Source organism: Lissotriton vulgaris, unplaced genomic scaffold (assembly GCF_964263255.1).
Source record: "Lissotriton vulgaris unplaced genomic scaffold, aLisVul1.2 SCAFFOLD_219, whole genome shotgun sequence".
Classification (NCBI taxonomy): domain Eukaryota; kingdom Metazoa; phylum Chordata; class Amphibia; order Caudata; family Salamandridae; genus Lissotriton; species Lissotriton vulgaris.
Window position 1 is genome coordinate 1668295 of NW_028246735.1, and position 15559 is coordinate 1683853.

The window sequence follows — 15559 nt, forward strand, 5'->3', positions numbered from 1 at the left end:
CAAATGTGCTAATATATTTACTTTATTGTTATTGTTAATTAATAATTAATTGGTAATTAAATAATATTAATTAATTTTGGGTAAATGAGTATTTTTAGGGTTCAGAGTCAGTTTTCACTTTCAGTTTTTGGGTAAAGGGGTATTTTTAGGGTTCTGGGTCAGTTTTCATTTTTTGGGTAAAGGGGTATTTTTAGGGTTCAGGGTCAGTTTTCAGTTCATGGGTAAAGGGGTATTTTTAGGGTTCAGGGTCAGTTTTCAGTTTTTGGGTAAAGGGGTATTTTTAGGGTTCAGGGTCAGTTTTCAGTTTTTGGGTAAAGGGGTATTTTTAGGGTTCTGGGTCAGTTTTCAGTTTTTGGGTAAAGGGGTATTTTTAGGGTTCTGGGTCAGTTTTCAGTTCATGGGTAAAGGGGTATTTTTAGGGTTCAGGGTCAGTTTTCAGTTTTTGGGTAAAGGGGTATTTTTAGGGTTTAGGGTCAGTTTTCAGTTTTTGGGTAAAGGGGTATTTTTAGGGTTCAGGGTCAGTTTTCAGTTTTTGGGTAAAGGGGTATTTTTAGGGATAAGGGCCAGTTTTCATTTTTTGGGTAAAGGGGTATTTTTAGGTTTCAGGGTCAGTTTTGGGTTTTTGGGGTACAGGGATATTTTTAGGGTTCAGGGTCAGTTTGGGGTTTTTGGGGTACAGGCGTACAGGGTAAAAACAAAAAAATATTACATTAAATCAAATAAATTACATGAAAAAAATTAAAATTACATTAAATTATTAAGTGTTTTATTTATTTTAAATGTATATGTATTAGTTTTAATTTTGTTTTAATATTTTTATTTAATAGTTGTAAAATTATATGTATTTTAAAATTATTTTTACATTATTATTAATACATTTAAAAAAACGATATTTTTGATTACGATATTTTTGTACTACGATATTATTTTTTCGATATTTTTGTACTTACCTTAATGAAGATAGGATTCCGATATTTTTGCTGTTGATATTTTTGCTCCGATATTTTTGCATTTCGATATTCTGTCTGTCGATATTATGTCAGACATTCGGTGCCAATGCTCTGTATCAGGCAACTAGAAATCTCTATGCAGTCGAGGGAAATCTAAGAGGCTTCAAAAGTCCCCGATCCTCCAACAGTCTGCCTCCTGCCATGTAATGCCAGAGGGAAGCCTGCATTCCCTATAATGGGCATGAGTGGAAAGACGAGGGAGGACACACACAATTTATTCCGCGCTCCAAGTGTTGCTTGAACTACAGGAGAGATATATCCCCCCGGGATCGATGCCTTCGCAGGAGCCTTGGGATCTTCCAAATGTGGACAACCACAATTGCCTGGCTTAATGGGCACCAATGTTCTTCTGTGGTCGGATGCTGCCATTCCACCAAAATGTGCAATGGCGCCGCTTTGTAGTATTTCAGAAAATATGGGATGCTAAGTCCGCCCTTTGCCACAGACGGATATGAGCGCTCCTTGTGCCGGCGTGCACGCTTGGCGCCCAAACAAAGGTCTCTATAAGCCATTGTCATTTTTGTAGACTATGAGGTGGAGGCAGGAGTGGCAATGTCTGCATGAGGTACAGGATCTTGGGAAGCAGGGATATCTTGAAGGCAGCTAGCTGGCCGGTCCATGAAATAGGGTCCCCATGCACAGACTGCACCATGGAACAAGCCGCCAGGGGCAGATCCTCGTAGGTGTGTGTTGCTATTTTATCCAGCAAGGAAAAGAGTTGAATCCCAAGGTTTGGGATCCCTTGCATCGCTCAAGTAAATGGAAACAGTGCTGCCAACTGGGCCTGTTCTGTTTGTGGAATATTTAGAGCGAGGGCAAGTGACTTACAGAACTTGACCTTGAATCCAGGGCCCCCACCAAACCATTCGAGCTCTTTCAAAAGCAGGGATTGTTCCCATGAGGCACAGGGTCAGACTGATTTGCATATGGCCATGTCTGCACTGGGGCGGTGGAGTGAGCTAAAGAATGATGATGGATCAAACCCAGATCAGTTGACTGGGGGTGAGGGCTTGCATTGTTCAACACTCCGTCCATCATCCCCTTTGGTTTTGCTATTTTATCCAGCAAGGAAAAGAGTTGAATCCCAAGGTTCGGGATCCCTTGCATCGCTGAAGTAAATGGAAACAGTGCTGCCAACTGGGCCTGTTCTGTTTGTGGAATATTTAGGGCGAGGGCAAGTGACTTACAGAACTTTACCTTGAATCCAGGGCCCCCACCAAACCATTCGAGCTCTTCCAAAAGCAGGGACTGTTCCCATGAGGCACAGGGTCAGACTGATTTGCATATGGCCATGTCTGCACTGGGGTGGTGGAGTGAGCTAAAGAATGATGATGGATCAAACTCACATCAGTTGACTGGGGGTGAGTGCTTGCAATGTTCAACACTCCGTCCATCATCCCCTTTGGTTTTGCTATTTTATCCAGCAAGGAAAAGAGTTGAATCCCCAGGTGTGGGATCCATTGTGAAATTAGAATATTGAAAATACTGCGAGCATCCATAGCAACAAAAAATAAATAATCCAGAAATATGGACTACACTCAAAGGTGAGGGACAACAGGTCTGGAATAAAGGGTCTGTGTCGCTGTCGATTTTGCCGGATAGTTGCAAGGAGACTTAGATGCACAGGAACCCGCCACCTTGGCAGAGAAGCATGATATCCAGGCATCTTGGAGGAAGGAGGTACTGCTCAAGTCCCCAGGGAATGGGGGCAGTCAACAAGCACTGCACCCTAGAGCCAAACATGTCTCATCACAAGGGCTCAGTCTGATGGCAGGACAGGCCACGCACCAGTGTGGCCATTCCGGAGAAACAACGGAGAGGATGGACCTTCCAATTCCTTCTAGCGACGCTCCCCTGTTTGTAAGCTGGGTCAGCTGGGTAGACCTCTCTCTGAGACTCACCTACGCCGATGGTCTGCTCATCTTCTTCCTGTTCCGAGGTCTCGATCTGCGAGCCGATGTGCGCCATGAGGAGGAAGGGGACAGCCACTGCTAATGTGCATCCAATCCCCCTTGGGGCTAGGCCCAGGATTGGAGCCGCCTCCGACAACGTCAGAACCACATGTGTTTCTCCTCCCCAAGCAAAAGTGAGGTGGAATGGGTGCCATTTCACCTCTTTTTGTACCCTTCTCATGTAGAAAAGATTATGCTGGTTTCAGGGCCCTACGTCATTGCAACGTGATGAAGGAGAGATCCTGATAAAGCCAGAATATCGTCCCTCAAAAGTGATGTGGGTTAGGTCCCATCTTGCAGACAATCTTTTTGGTGGTAGCTCTGGACACAGACATGTAAGAATGGGTATGTAACACTTACAACGCAACTTTTACGTCGTAATGCTGTTACAACGCAGCTATTACAACGCAGGATCCATTACATCGGATGCCATTACAACGCATGGCATTACATAGCAGATGGTATTACAACGCATACCATTACATCGTAAGTATTGGTAAGTATATAATTTTTTTTATTTTATTTAATATTATTTAATTGATTTAATTATTATTAATTATAAATAAAAATATTTATTTATGTTTTTAAATATTATAAATTAAATATATTAATTTAAGTAATTTTGGGGTACAGGGGTGTTTTTAGGTTTTAGGGCAGGGTTTGGGTTTTGGGGTACAGGGGTGTTTTTAGGTTTTAGGGCAGGGTTTGGGTTTTGGGGTACATGGGTGTTTTTAAGTTTTAGGGAAGGGTTTGCGTTTTGGGGTACAGGGGTGTTTTTAGGTTTTAGGGCAGGGTTTGTGTTTTGGGGTACAGGGGTGTTTTTAGGTTTTAGGGTAGGGTTTGGGTTTTGGGGTACAGGGGTGTTTTTAGGTTTTAGGGCAGGGTTTGGGTTTTGGGGTACAGGGGTGTTTTTAGGTTTTAGGGCAGGGGTTGGGTTTTGGGGTACAGGGGTGTTTTTAGGTTTTAGGGCAGGGTTTGGGTTTTGGGGTACAGGGGTGTTTTTAGGTTTTAGGGCAGGGTTTGGGTTTTGGGGTACAGGGGTGTTTTTAGGTTTTAGGGTAGGGTTTGGGTTTTGGGGTACAGGGGTGTTTTTAGGTTTTAGGGTAGGGTTTGGGTTTTGGGGTACAGGGGTGTTTTTAGGTTTTAGGGTAGGGTTTGGGTTTTGGGGTACAGGGGTGTTTTTAGGTTTTAGGGCAGGGTTTGGGTTTTGGGGTACAGGGGTGTTTTTAGGTTTTAGGGCAGGGTTGGGGTTTTGGGGTACAGGGGTGTTTTTAGGTTTTAGGGCAGGGTTTGGGTTTTGGGGTACAGGGGTGTTTTTAGGTTTTAGGGCAGGATTTGGGTGTTGGGGTACAGGGGTGTTTTTAGATTTTAGGGCAGGGTTTGGGTTTTGGGGTACAGGGGTGTTTTTAGGTTTTAGGGCAGGGTTTGGGTTTTTGGGTACAGGGGTGTTTTTAGGTTTTAGGGTAGGGTTTGGGTTTTGGGGTACAGGGGTATTGTAGGGTTCAGGGGTAGGTTTGTGTTTTGGGATAATTAAATTATATTTACCATTTTTAAATTAATTAAAATATATTTAATAAATTAAATTAATGTTATTACATTAATTACATTTTTAAATTAAATTAATTAAATTAAATAAATTATTTCAATTAATTTAATTTATTTTCAATTATAAAAATATGTACATTAAATTAATTTCATTATTTTAATTAAATTAAATTATTTCCTTTTTTTATTAAAATTACATTTATTAAATAGATATTATTTTATTAAATTAAATTAATGGCTATTTCAAAATGTATTTTAATTAAATTAATTAAATTAAATTAATTAAATTAACTTAATAACATTTATTAAAAAAAGGTATACTTACCTATACTTACGATGTAATGGTATGCGTTGTAATAGCATCTGCTATGTAATGCCATGCGTTGTAATGGCATCCGATGTAATGGATCCTGCGTTGTAAAAATTCCGTTGTAACGGAATGCGTTGTAAAAATCCGCGTTGTACTGACACCAATCCGTAAGAATGTCCTGTAGAGATCCAGGTTGCCCAGACGGGCGGCCAGCCCGATGCGTGCGGTCAAGGACCACTTCCTTGTTGGTAAGATCTGGGACTATGTGACGAATAGTCTGATGATGTAATCTTCCAGATTAGCTGCATCTCTGCAATGGGATCCCTTTAATACAGATGTTAGATCTGCAGTATCTGTTTTCCAAATCCTCCAAGTAGTAATAGAGATCCGCGTTTTGGTCTCAGAGTTCGAGAATCTGGCTGCAGCATGCTTTCAGCTCCTCCTCTATTGCGTCAGCCCCCTGTTCCAAAATGTCCACTAGCTGCCTCAGGTCATTCACGTTCTTGTCAGATTTCTTTAACTTCATTGGCGATATTGTCTCATAGTGTGTGGAAGAGGGATTACATGATGCCTCAGTAGCTTGAACCCCCTCTCTCACTTTAGTAGTCTGTGCGGATTCTGGTTGGGACTGTGTAGGTTGGCTAGAGTCTTTTGCGTGGTCTGCTTTCTTGGAAGGAGTCTTTGAGAGCAACTCTCTAATTGAAGGGTATCGTCTGCTGCGCAGTGCAGTCATGGTCGCAAAGTCATGAGCGGCGCGGGGAAATAAAAGACACAGGGTGAGTTCCCAGTATCGCAGTGGTGCCCACACAGTCAAATAGTCCCTGGTTTGTAGCCAGACAGCACTCCCTGAAGCCCAGCGGCTGGGCCCCATACATGCACAATAGCCAGGCCCCCACTCCCTATCCCAGGCTGACAAGGAAGGAACAGGCCTCCCTGTGTGAAGGCCAACACCTATGAATAAGAGGACTTCCCCTGGGTGACAGCTCAAGCCGCCAACTTGCCAGCAGCTGGCAGGCTCTGCGGTCTTCCTTTTCTTCTTGCCCGCCGGGTCCACCGCAGAGCTCAGGGGCAGTCAGCACCCTCTCTCTAAGGAGTTGCCTCAGTATCCTGCTTCTTAGATGCTGCACGACCCCCCTTTCATCCTGCAGCACGTGATTGTGGTGGAGCTCCTACGCGGACGCCATCTTGGACATGCCCCAGCAGTGGATGTTTACAAGTAGTTGGTCCATGCTTTGCAGAAGCTAAACACGAGAAGAGGTATAACCGTGCATTTCATGGACAAATGGTGAGAAAGAATACAAGACAAATGATGGAGCAAGCAAATGGGAAGGCTGCTGGCGGCTGAAGCCCACAGAATAAACACAACTCCTTGAGACAGCGAATGCTCTGTCTAGCCGAGACCTCAACATTCTGGCATTGTGGCTTAGTCTAGGGTCCCAACAAAGAATTTAAATTAAAGAATAAAATTTAAAGACCAATAGGTATGGTCAAGATGTAAATTTTACAGGTCCCTCAGAAGGCCACGTCTTTTCATATAAAAGTAAGTAAATATATCTGACACATGCACGACTCTTTAGTTTGCATACTATAAAACATTGAGGAGCAGTCATATGTAACCTGTCTTTGCAAAAATTAGAGCTATTGGCATTGTAAATAATAATGTTTTTTACCCATGTGTTTTTTGTTTGGAGTGTTGTGGATATATGTGGTGTGGAGTGGAATTATGTAGGTTGGATTTCGGATTATTAGCTATGGAATTGTGTGGGGTGGTATTGTTTGGTGTATTTGTGTAGTTGTAAAATTTCTTTGTGTTACTAACTTGTCCCCTGTAGGTACACATTCACATGCCACCACTGTCTCAGAGTTTGTCACAATGTGGCTTAATTTTTAGGGCGAGTCTAGAGTCAGCACGCATGCACTGTTCTACGAGACTTTGCTGTACTGGACAATGAAATAGAAGCTCCGCCCACTCACCGCCCATATTTGTCATTGGCTTGTGCCGTTAATCTTTGTAAATGCAGGCTTCTGATTGGGTAATAGGTTTGTTAGTCCCTCCTTAGTACTGCCTTGTCTTCATTTGTAACCTCCCATGGCTACTGGCCCTTTTACTTCGGTTGTTAGTCAGTAAAACTGCTCTTCTGCCTTTTTTAAAATTATTTTTTGAGTGTGACCAGCAGAATAGCACCTGCACTTCTCTATATTTAGCTGTAGCCGCAGTGCTACTTCACACTAAAATAATAAATGTATGCAGCCATACCAAATGTAAAGGCAGGGAGAGCTGCTGTGTGAATTTAGATTATTATTATTATTCCCATGCTGCCAAAGACAACGCGTAGGGCGGGTTTTGTCTATTTAAAGTCCTCTTCATCTCTGCTTATCTTTCTTTCAGCTGATAAAACAACTTGGCAACAACACCAACAATATAGTCTTTGTGTGAAAAAGACCTCAAAAGATCTCAAAGGATTAGTAAATGTGATAACATAGTACGCAAAGTGGAAAAGAATATTTCATAAAGTAGGAAGTAGTGGCGGCTGAAGCTAAATATTGGCCGCGCTTTCAAGTCTGTGTAGGCTTTAGTTTTTCAAATTCTCAGAACAGGAACTATTTCGCCACACCAGCTTTTTTTCTGGTGTAGCCTTTAACTTTCAAATTACAACAGACACTTTCTTGGCAATATAAAGTAAAGTTTCACCTAAGGAGCGGGCATGTCTATCCGCTCCTCTTTGAAATAGCCCAGCGTTTTAATGCATATTCTGTAGACATTTAAGTTTACTTGCTGCCCATTCTATTTAGGTTGTGTAAACTCAGCATTTTATCCTTTCCTGGTCGATCAACTGATTCCTCTTCAGTTAAAGGGTAACATTCACTGCTGGTCTTCACCATAGCTTAAAGACATTGGCAAAACCAAAAGCTCTGGCTAAACACGTATTAAGTCCTACCAGCGAGACCGATTGGCTATGCCAATGCTTGTTAGACTGTGCTGTCAGAGGGCAGGCACTGGGGAAATGAATGGCTCCGTTGACCTAAAAATATGATGTCAAATGTTGGACTGTACTGAGCGCTGATAGTTAAAGCAAATTAAGTTTTACTGTTTGCAGCATGAGATGATTCATTATCATAAGAAAAGAGGTATTTTTGAATCTATCATTTCTCTATTTTGTTTTCATTCCATCATTTGCAATCACTGGAGCAAGTATGTATCACAAATCAGCTCTTTTCCTACCTAGCAGCATGGGTTCATTCCGCGGTTAGTTATGTGACTTACGTTCCCCTTACTGAGCATGGGTATGCCGATTGTCTCCTTTGAGCCTGTTACTATAGGCCCTATCCAGGGGCGGATTGGCAAGGCGGGCATTCGGGAATGGGCCGAAGGGCCGGTGCCTCAGTGCCCTCTGTGGGCCATTTTTTTTCTCTCCTGTCCCAGTCCACAGAGAGTGGACTAGGAAAGGGGAGAAAAAAAAAACGGCCCACAGAGTGCACGGAGACAGAGACACAGAAAATGAAAGCAGCCTCGCTGTGCGGCCAGACAGCGATTGTCAGCTGTGGCCTCTCCTTCACCCCTGCCCTGCCAAGCAATCAAGCTGAGGCTGGGCTGGGGTGATTGTTTGCAATAATCGGCCTCCCTGGGGGCCAGGTGTTTCTCGGCCTTTGAGTCATTTGCACCTCGGCCCCCTGGCGCCCATGCAGCCCAGAAACGGTGTTAGTCTTAACACCTCGCCCACAGCCCTTCACATTCAGGGCATAGTGGACGAGGAAGAATGGGTCTTGCTGTGGGGGCCTGGTGAAGTCTGGAATTTTTTTATTTTATTTATTTATTTATGCAATTTTATATAGCGCGGACTTTACCCGAAGGTGTCAAAGCGCTTCACACAAGGAACAGCAATAATACATGAGGAGAAAATTATAAGTGGACAAATTACAAAAGCAAACGTTAAGTTACATGAATCAAAAGTGACAATAGTGAGCAACCAAAATACAAGAGGAGCAAACGATACATTACAGGAGGAAAAAGTGATATGTGTGCAGGTTACAAAAGCGTACAAAATACAAGTAGAGGTATAATACTGCAATTAATGGCAGACACTCCAGCACAAGAACAAACGTTACATAGGCAATGGTGGCACTTGTGCAAGTATCTATAGCAAACAAAAATGAGAGGTAGCAAACAGTGTGTTACAAGAGAAAAGTGACGTGTGCAAGTTACAAAAGGGTACCATACACAGGTACAAGGGTAATACTACAGTAAATGGTAAATACTCAAACTGCCAGAACACACTGGGAAGGCACTTCCCATGCACCAGCTTCACCTCAGCCTCCCCCCTGGCTACCTGGCTACCTTGGATGACCCAGAAAGCTGTGTTTTGTGCTCCCCTGCCAGGACATTTTCCCAAGGCCTGGAGGGTTGATTAATTTACTAATTGCAGGGGCCTTACCTCTGTTCATGTGCTCCTGAGCTGAAGGTCTGGGGAGGGCTAAGTAGGTTAGTAATAGCAGGGGCTTTGCTGCTTTTCAGGTGCTCCTGTGCTGAAGGTCTGGGGGGGGGCTAAGTAGGTTAGTAATAACAGGGGCTTTGCTGCTTTTCAGGTGCTCCTGTGCTGGAGGGCTGGAATAATTTTGTGACAAAAAGGGGCCTTGCTATTTTTTTTAGTTGCTCAGCATGTAGGCCATTGTCACCTTGGCCCTGTGTCCTGTGCAAGAACAGTATCCTCCCACTTTCATTCCTTGTCTGTGCAAATGGTGTTTCATGAAAGGGCACGCCCCTTGAATGTGGGCCACGCCCCTTAAATATGGGCCACGCCTCTTGAATGTGGGCCACTTTTTTCGTCAGTGCCCGTGCCGAATTGTGATCCCAATCCGACCCTGGCCCTATCCCTATAGTATAGGGCATTGTCTGTACACTATACGGCCGATTGCGATGCAATTCCTTCCGAACCTCATTGTAATGTGTCGGTCAGATTAGTTTCTGACCGCCTCATTACAATGGAGGCGGTCGGAAAGGCATCCGACCGCTCACTCTGGCTGGTTTCCTTCGGGTTCGGAGAGCCCATCCGCCAGTTGGAATGCTGTCAGTAATCTCAAGGGTGGGCCTTGCGGTGCCGGCCACGGATGCAGAGATGAATTGCACCTCCCATTTTCCTATGGGAGCATGCATTCCGCCTGGTTCACGGCAGGATGCATGCTCCCACAGTAAAATAAAGGAATGCGACTGAACAGTGTTCGTTCGCATCCTAATGGGGCAGTCGGGACCGCCGACCGCGCTTATGTCGGTCCCATGACCGCGACCCTTTATCTCCAAGCCACAGGGACACTGTGGATTATTCTTGAATGTGCGGTTGCTTATAATGACCTAGGTTGGGGGTGAAGATCGGGGATATAATCCTCGGTCAATGATGGTAACTCTCAGGCAACGGAAACATGCTAATAATGTTGGCTACAATGACTCGCATAAAATAGCTCTTATTAGCAACCATAACCCAACATGTTGAGGAAGGATCTTCCTATAATCGTCTGACCATATTTCACTCCATATTTCCTAAGTGTCCCTGATTCCACTTAAAAATATTGTGATCATCGGTTCTTGATAAACTTGATTCACGTAGGTTCCTGTAGAAACATTTGTGCACCTACTGCCGTCAGCGGATCTATTAGGTGACACAGCTTCCAACTCCGGTCCATTGTAACTTTGCGCAAATTGAATTGAACTGAAATGGACATGGAAACTGTTATAGGTGCTTCTGGACGAGCTTTAAAGAAAATTCCCAGCCTCAAGAGAAATTTGCCAACAAAAATAAGGATAGGGCGAGGGTGCAGGAACTTTGATTGAGCTATTTGCCTTGTAGAGATAGGAAGTCTATGAGCCCGCTGGACCTGTGACCTTACCGCCCGCTACAACACCAGAAATGACTGTTAACAATTAAATGAATAATTAGAAATAGCTTAAAATTAAAAACTATATTTAAAAACATAGTTGACAGCTATACAAATAATTGTGTGCTCTACAGGCAGACATGCTTGAGACTAAAAATGTTCAAACTATAGATAACAAAACCAACCTAGTTATCATAGTCTTACCCAGTCACTATAGTTAAACCTATATGACTTAGGACGAAGGACAGACCATCCCTATTGCTCACGAGTCTCACAAGTATTCCTTAGCGGCAGCATGTTTTACTTCCATTGAAAAAACCCTTGCAGCTGTGCAAACAGCTCTTTTGAAGGAGCACCCTTTGGCACAGGGGAATCATTGTTGTTTCTCCCATAACAGGCACTAGAAGTATCTGCCAAGGGAAGCATTCCTAATGCCCATGCCCTACACCAGAGATGGGTTCAGTGGTCTTCTTCAAGTGCAGTGGATGTAAAGCTTCAGTATGATCCATGAACATGAACAAGATGTTGGTGCGACTCCAGCAACTTTACCCATCGATTTTTATCAGAGCATATGGTATATGGCTGGTTTTGCCCACAAAAGAACATATTTATAACAAAGGAGAAAGTCACATTCTTTAAGTTTATACTCCTGGTCTCAGTAACTTGCTATTACAATAAGTAGTTTATATTTCCCAATTATTTTCTGCGAATGCCTTGCTGCATGGAGCGATGGGAGTCGAGGCAGAGGTGACAGATGAAAGTATTATACAGTTTTGTGAATAGATCTATGCAACAAACATTGACCTGTAGGACCTATTGCCGAACTTTGTGGAACTGGAGAGAATGTTTATACTGAGTATGTGCAATATGCACAGTGAAAGAAACTGATAATTTGAGGATTTTGCTTGATAAAGATCAATATGCCTGCACTTAGAAGGTGAGTAAAAAGTTGGATGTATGGCTAAAGAGTTGAACATGGGCCCATTGGAGAGGAACTTTACCTTGTAAATATTGGTATTGTTGAATTGTAATCAATACACAGTTTAGATCATAGTTATTGCGAAGAGTCACAGTGAAGTGATATCTGTTCAACCAAAACACTAGAAGTGTAGTTAGTAGCTTATTGGGGAGCTGTGTACTAGGCATAAGATCGTCGGTTATGACCAAATTTCTTGTCTGTACATTTTGTTAAATTGTTAAGACATTGCATAAAGTAATGTCATTTCTAATTTTGTAAATTTTATGAATAAATAAACATTTATTGTAAGGATTTCTTTGGTAATGCGTACCTGCATCTCATGGTGAAGTATAAGCACAACAACTCTTATCAAATATTTCAGTCTTCTGCACTCAAACCTTAGTGAGAAGTGTAGCTGTTTCAATCACTGCAATGTTTTGTTCCTCACTGTTATCTCTATGAGTAACTTGTGGGATTTGTTTTCCTCTTCACAGAATGATGTCACTCCTGTGCCTGCCACGACTCCCCCCATTGCTGCTACTGTGTCTGTACCATCAAATATATGTTTCAGGTAGGAGAACAACTCTCTTTTCTTATTTTATCATTTTGGCCCTTCTTTAAATTTACAATGACAGACGTTCAATCCTCTCGTTTAGTAGGTTCCCTGAACCTACCACACTTGTGGAAGAAAGTCCCTCATATTCAAAGATGGCTCCCACAGTGGAGGGGGATTTTCTCACAAGGTGGCTTCGGCTGCAAAGACTTGAAATCACCTTGAGGGAAAACACTGTCAGACTCTTCATCAGGCGATCACTGACACAATATTGTGGTAAACAAAATAGTTGTCAAAAATATTGTTTACTAAAATATGGTGTCCGTGTACTTCTAATAGCAAGTAGAAAAATATCAAACATAAAATATCTCTTCACACTAATATTGTTAAATACATACAAAACGTTTGCTTATAAATATATGGATGTATGACGTATTCACACGTGCTTTTACAACTCATTCCATTACAACGCTGGACTTTGGAACATCATATTTTACTATTCCAACTCCAGGCTGTGCTACAGTAGAGAAGGTGTTGGATTCCCTAAAGCAATTCATTGTGACGACTTGCGTTGTAATGGAATGCATGGTAATGACATTTTCATTGTAGTGCCTGTGGTGTGATGGCACTGTGTAATTCTGCCTGCGTAGGATATGCACTAAAATGCACAGGAAACCCACTTCATGCGATAGCATCCTGCATGACAACAGTGGGAATCCGCAAATCCTAAAATGGAGCATACCCTATGGAGAAATGTTGCAAGCAAAGAGAAACTGCTCTGAAACATCAGATCTGAACTCCCAAATAAACTAAATGAGCAACCGTTTTTTAGAACAAGGATATCCCCTTAGTGTAATTAAAACTGCAAAAGCCAGAGTCACCTTGAAAGCAAGTGCAGATTTCTTACGATCCAACAATGACAATCCAGAAAGAAGAAGAAAAGATGACAGCATTACCCGACTAATCATTGATTTTAATGATCAAAGCAGAGAACTAAAGAACATCATCCGTAAGAACTGCGGTATATTAATGCTTGATGGAACATGGCAAAGGGTATTGTCTTCTCAATCAAATATCCCATACAGGAAAACAGCATCCTTGGAAGACATGTCAACACAAAGTCTTCTAGAACTGAAAAGACCAACCACATTATCTCGGGTGAATACTCCAGGTTTCTGGAAATGCTCTAAATGTAGAGCATGAAAACATGGTCAAAATCTGACATTGTATCAACTTAAAAATGGCCAAACTGAACATATTGAGGATCATATAACATGTGAATAAAAGTTTTTAGTATACCTGTTAGAATGTCCCGCTCCTTCCCTGAAAGTTTGGGGGTGATTCGTCAAGTGGGGGCCGAGAAAAAAGGGGGGTCCCAAAACATGTTTTCCCCATGCAATTTTCCATAGGGACCTTTAGCCAGGGCTACAGCCCGAACGGCTGAACGGAATTACATGAAATTTGGCAGAGAGGTAGAGTTCTGTTCACAGATTGTGCTTTTTGTTAAATGGTGTAAATCCGTTCAGTAGTTTCTGAGAAAATTGCAAATAGCATCATAGCGATATCTAGAGACGGAGTTCAGCACGCGCACGGAAATCTGTTCAATTACGAGCGCGAGCTGCATGGTGATTGGCTGTGAACTGTCTGTCAACACTTGAAACCAGGAAGTGTTGGCGGCCATCTTGTGCCTCGTTAGAACCGAGTCACAAGAAAACAGTAAAGCAAAGTTGAGAACTAAGGGAAGGGGTAGGCTAGAAACATTCTGACCCTCTAGGCTTGCTCAGGGGGTCGTACATTGATGTTTAGGCTCTATTTTTTATTTTTATTTTTTTAAAGGAAAATCACGGCGCACACGTATGGAAATACGTACAATTACGAGCAAGAGCTCCATGCTGATTGGTTGTCAATACTCCAAAACAGGAAATGCTGGCAGCCATCTTGTTTGTCGCGAGAGCAGAGTCACAAGAAAACAGTAAAAGAAAGTTGAGAAATAAGGAAAGGGGGCGGGGTAGAAACATTCTGACCCTATAGTCTTGATCAGGGGGATGGTACATGGATGTTTAGGCTCAATTTTTATTTTAAATAAAATAAAAAATGGCGGGGTACTCGTGCAGTACTTGTACGCGATGGAAAAGGTGAAAAAAACTAGCAGTCCGTTTTGTTTATTAGGTCCCCGGTGGGGCAAATTACGGTGGCAATTTTTAGAGCTACATTTCTATGACAGTATATAAAACTTTTCGTTTTTTTTCCTGCATCAGTTGTACTCTTTACGCATGGGCAGCCTTGTTTTCAAGTGTACTTTTTTTTCTTTTTCTTCAAGTTCGCCAAGCAAACCTCTCCTGATTTTAGGTATTACATTTGCCGCTTTCTTTTCCCGGGTCATGTGTGTCATCCGGTGCTATACTTTTGTAATATATTAATATACATATTGTATGTATATTTATTTGAAATGTAGTGTTGAGGCGCCAAACGTTGATTACAGACTCAACATAGTTTTTCTCCGTTATTTTTATTTATACCTGTTACTTTCATTTTACCCTGTGCATATTTTCTCTGTGATCGATGAGATTTCGTGCCACAGATACCATTGTGTTTGTCCTTGGTCTCCGATCTTATCAGACTTGGTCACACGTATAGCTAGAAACTAATTTGAAGGACGTAAGGCACAGGTATTACAACACGTGTTGGTCAACAAAAAAACATTATTAAGATTATGCATTTCTCATGTGTGGTAAATGCATACTAGTTGTAAAAGCATGTGTGGAAAAGCGATATGCGTGCTAATGGGTTTGTGGTGACGATCACGCATGCTTATGAACCGGGTTTGGGCGTGGTGGAGTCTAGGGTACCAGGCGGAGGGGCACGCAGCTGCACTCATACAATATAGGATTTTTAAAACTTAAAAAAAATGATTCCATAAATATCCTATATTAAGTCTTCAGTTAGTATGTTCATTAAATACGTGAATATATGTTTTTAAACAATTAAAAACATTCATGTCTTTTTTGTACGGGGCACCGTACATGACTTCACACGGAAGCTTTGATGCGACGTGTAACATCAAAGGGTATTCGTAGCGTATGCTGAAAATGATTAGCATACAAACTATGGTTCGATCCCTCTCTCACTGTCAAATCAGAGCACAGGGCGCGCTATGAGAATGGTTAGAAGTGATCACTCATTGGAGATCCAATTCAGGTGTGTGGCTTATCCAGAGTATCATAACGTTATTTTTTAACCTGGTTAAGTTTGAGGTTTGCATGAAATACTATGCTATAGCCAGATATGGATGTTTAGGGAGCGCTTATCTGCATGAAGCTTGGTTATTACCATTTACATATAGGTGTCTAAGGGAGGGAAAAG

General features: G+C 42.2%; 1 protein-coding gene across 12 annotated transcripts in view; it reads left to right on the forward strand.

The window, feature by feature from the left end:
- The window catches only part of LOC147665765 (butyrophilin subfamily 1 member A1-like), a 523821-nt gene that overhangs the window by 12103 nt on the left and 496159 nt on the right, over window positions 1-15559 (forward strand). For all 12 annotated transcript variants that reach the window (XM_086949524.1, XM_086949523.1, XM_086949526.1 and 9 more), the window contains exon 2: window positions 12138-12214. In XM_086949524.1, coding sequence (XP_086805650.1) covers window positions 12139-12214 — 76 coding nt within the window. In that variant the 5' untranslated portion in view covers window position 12138. The remainder of the gene's footprint in view (window positions 1-12137; window positions 12215-15559) is intronic.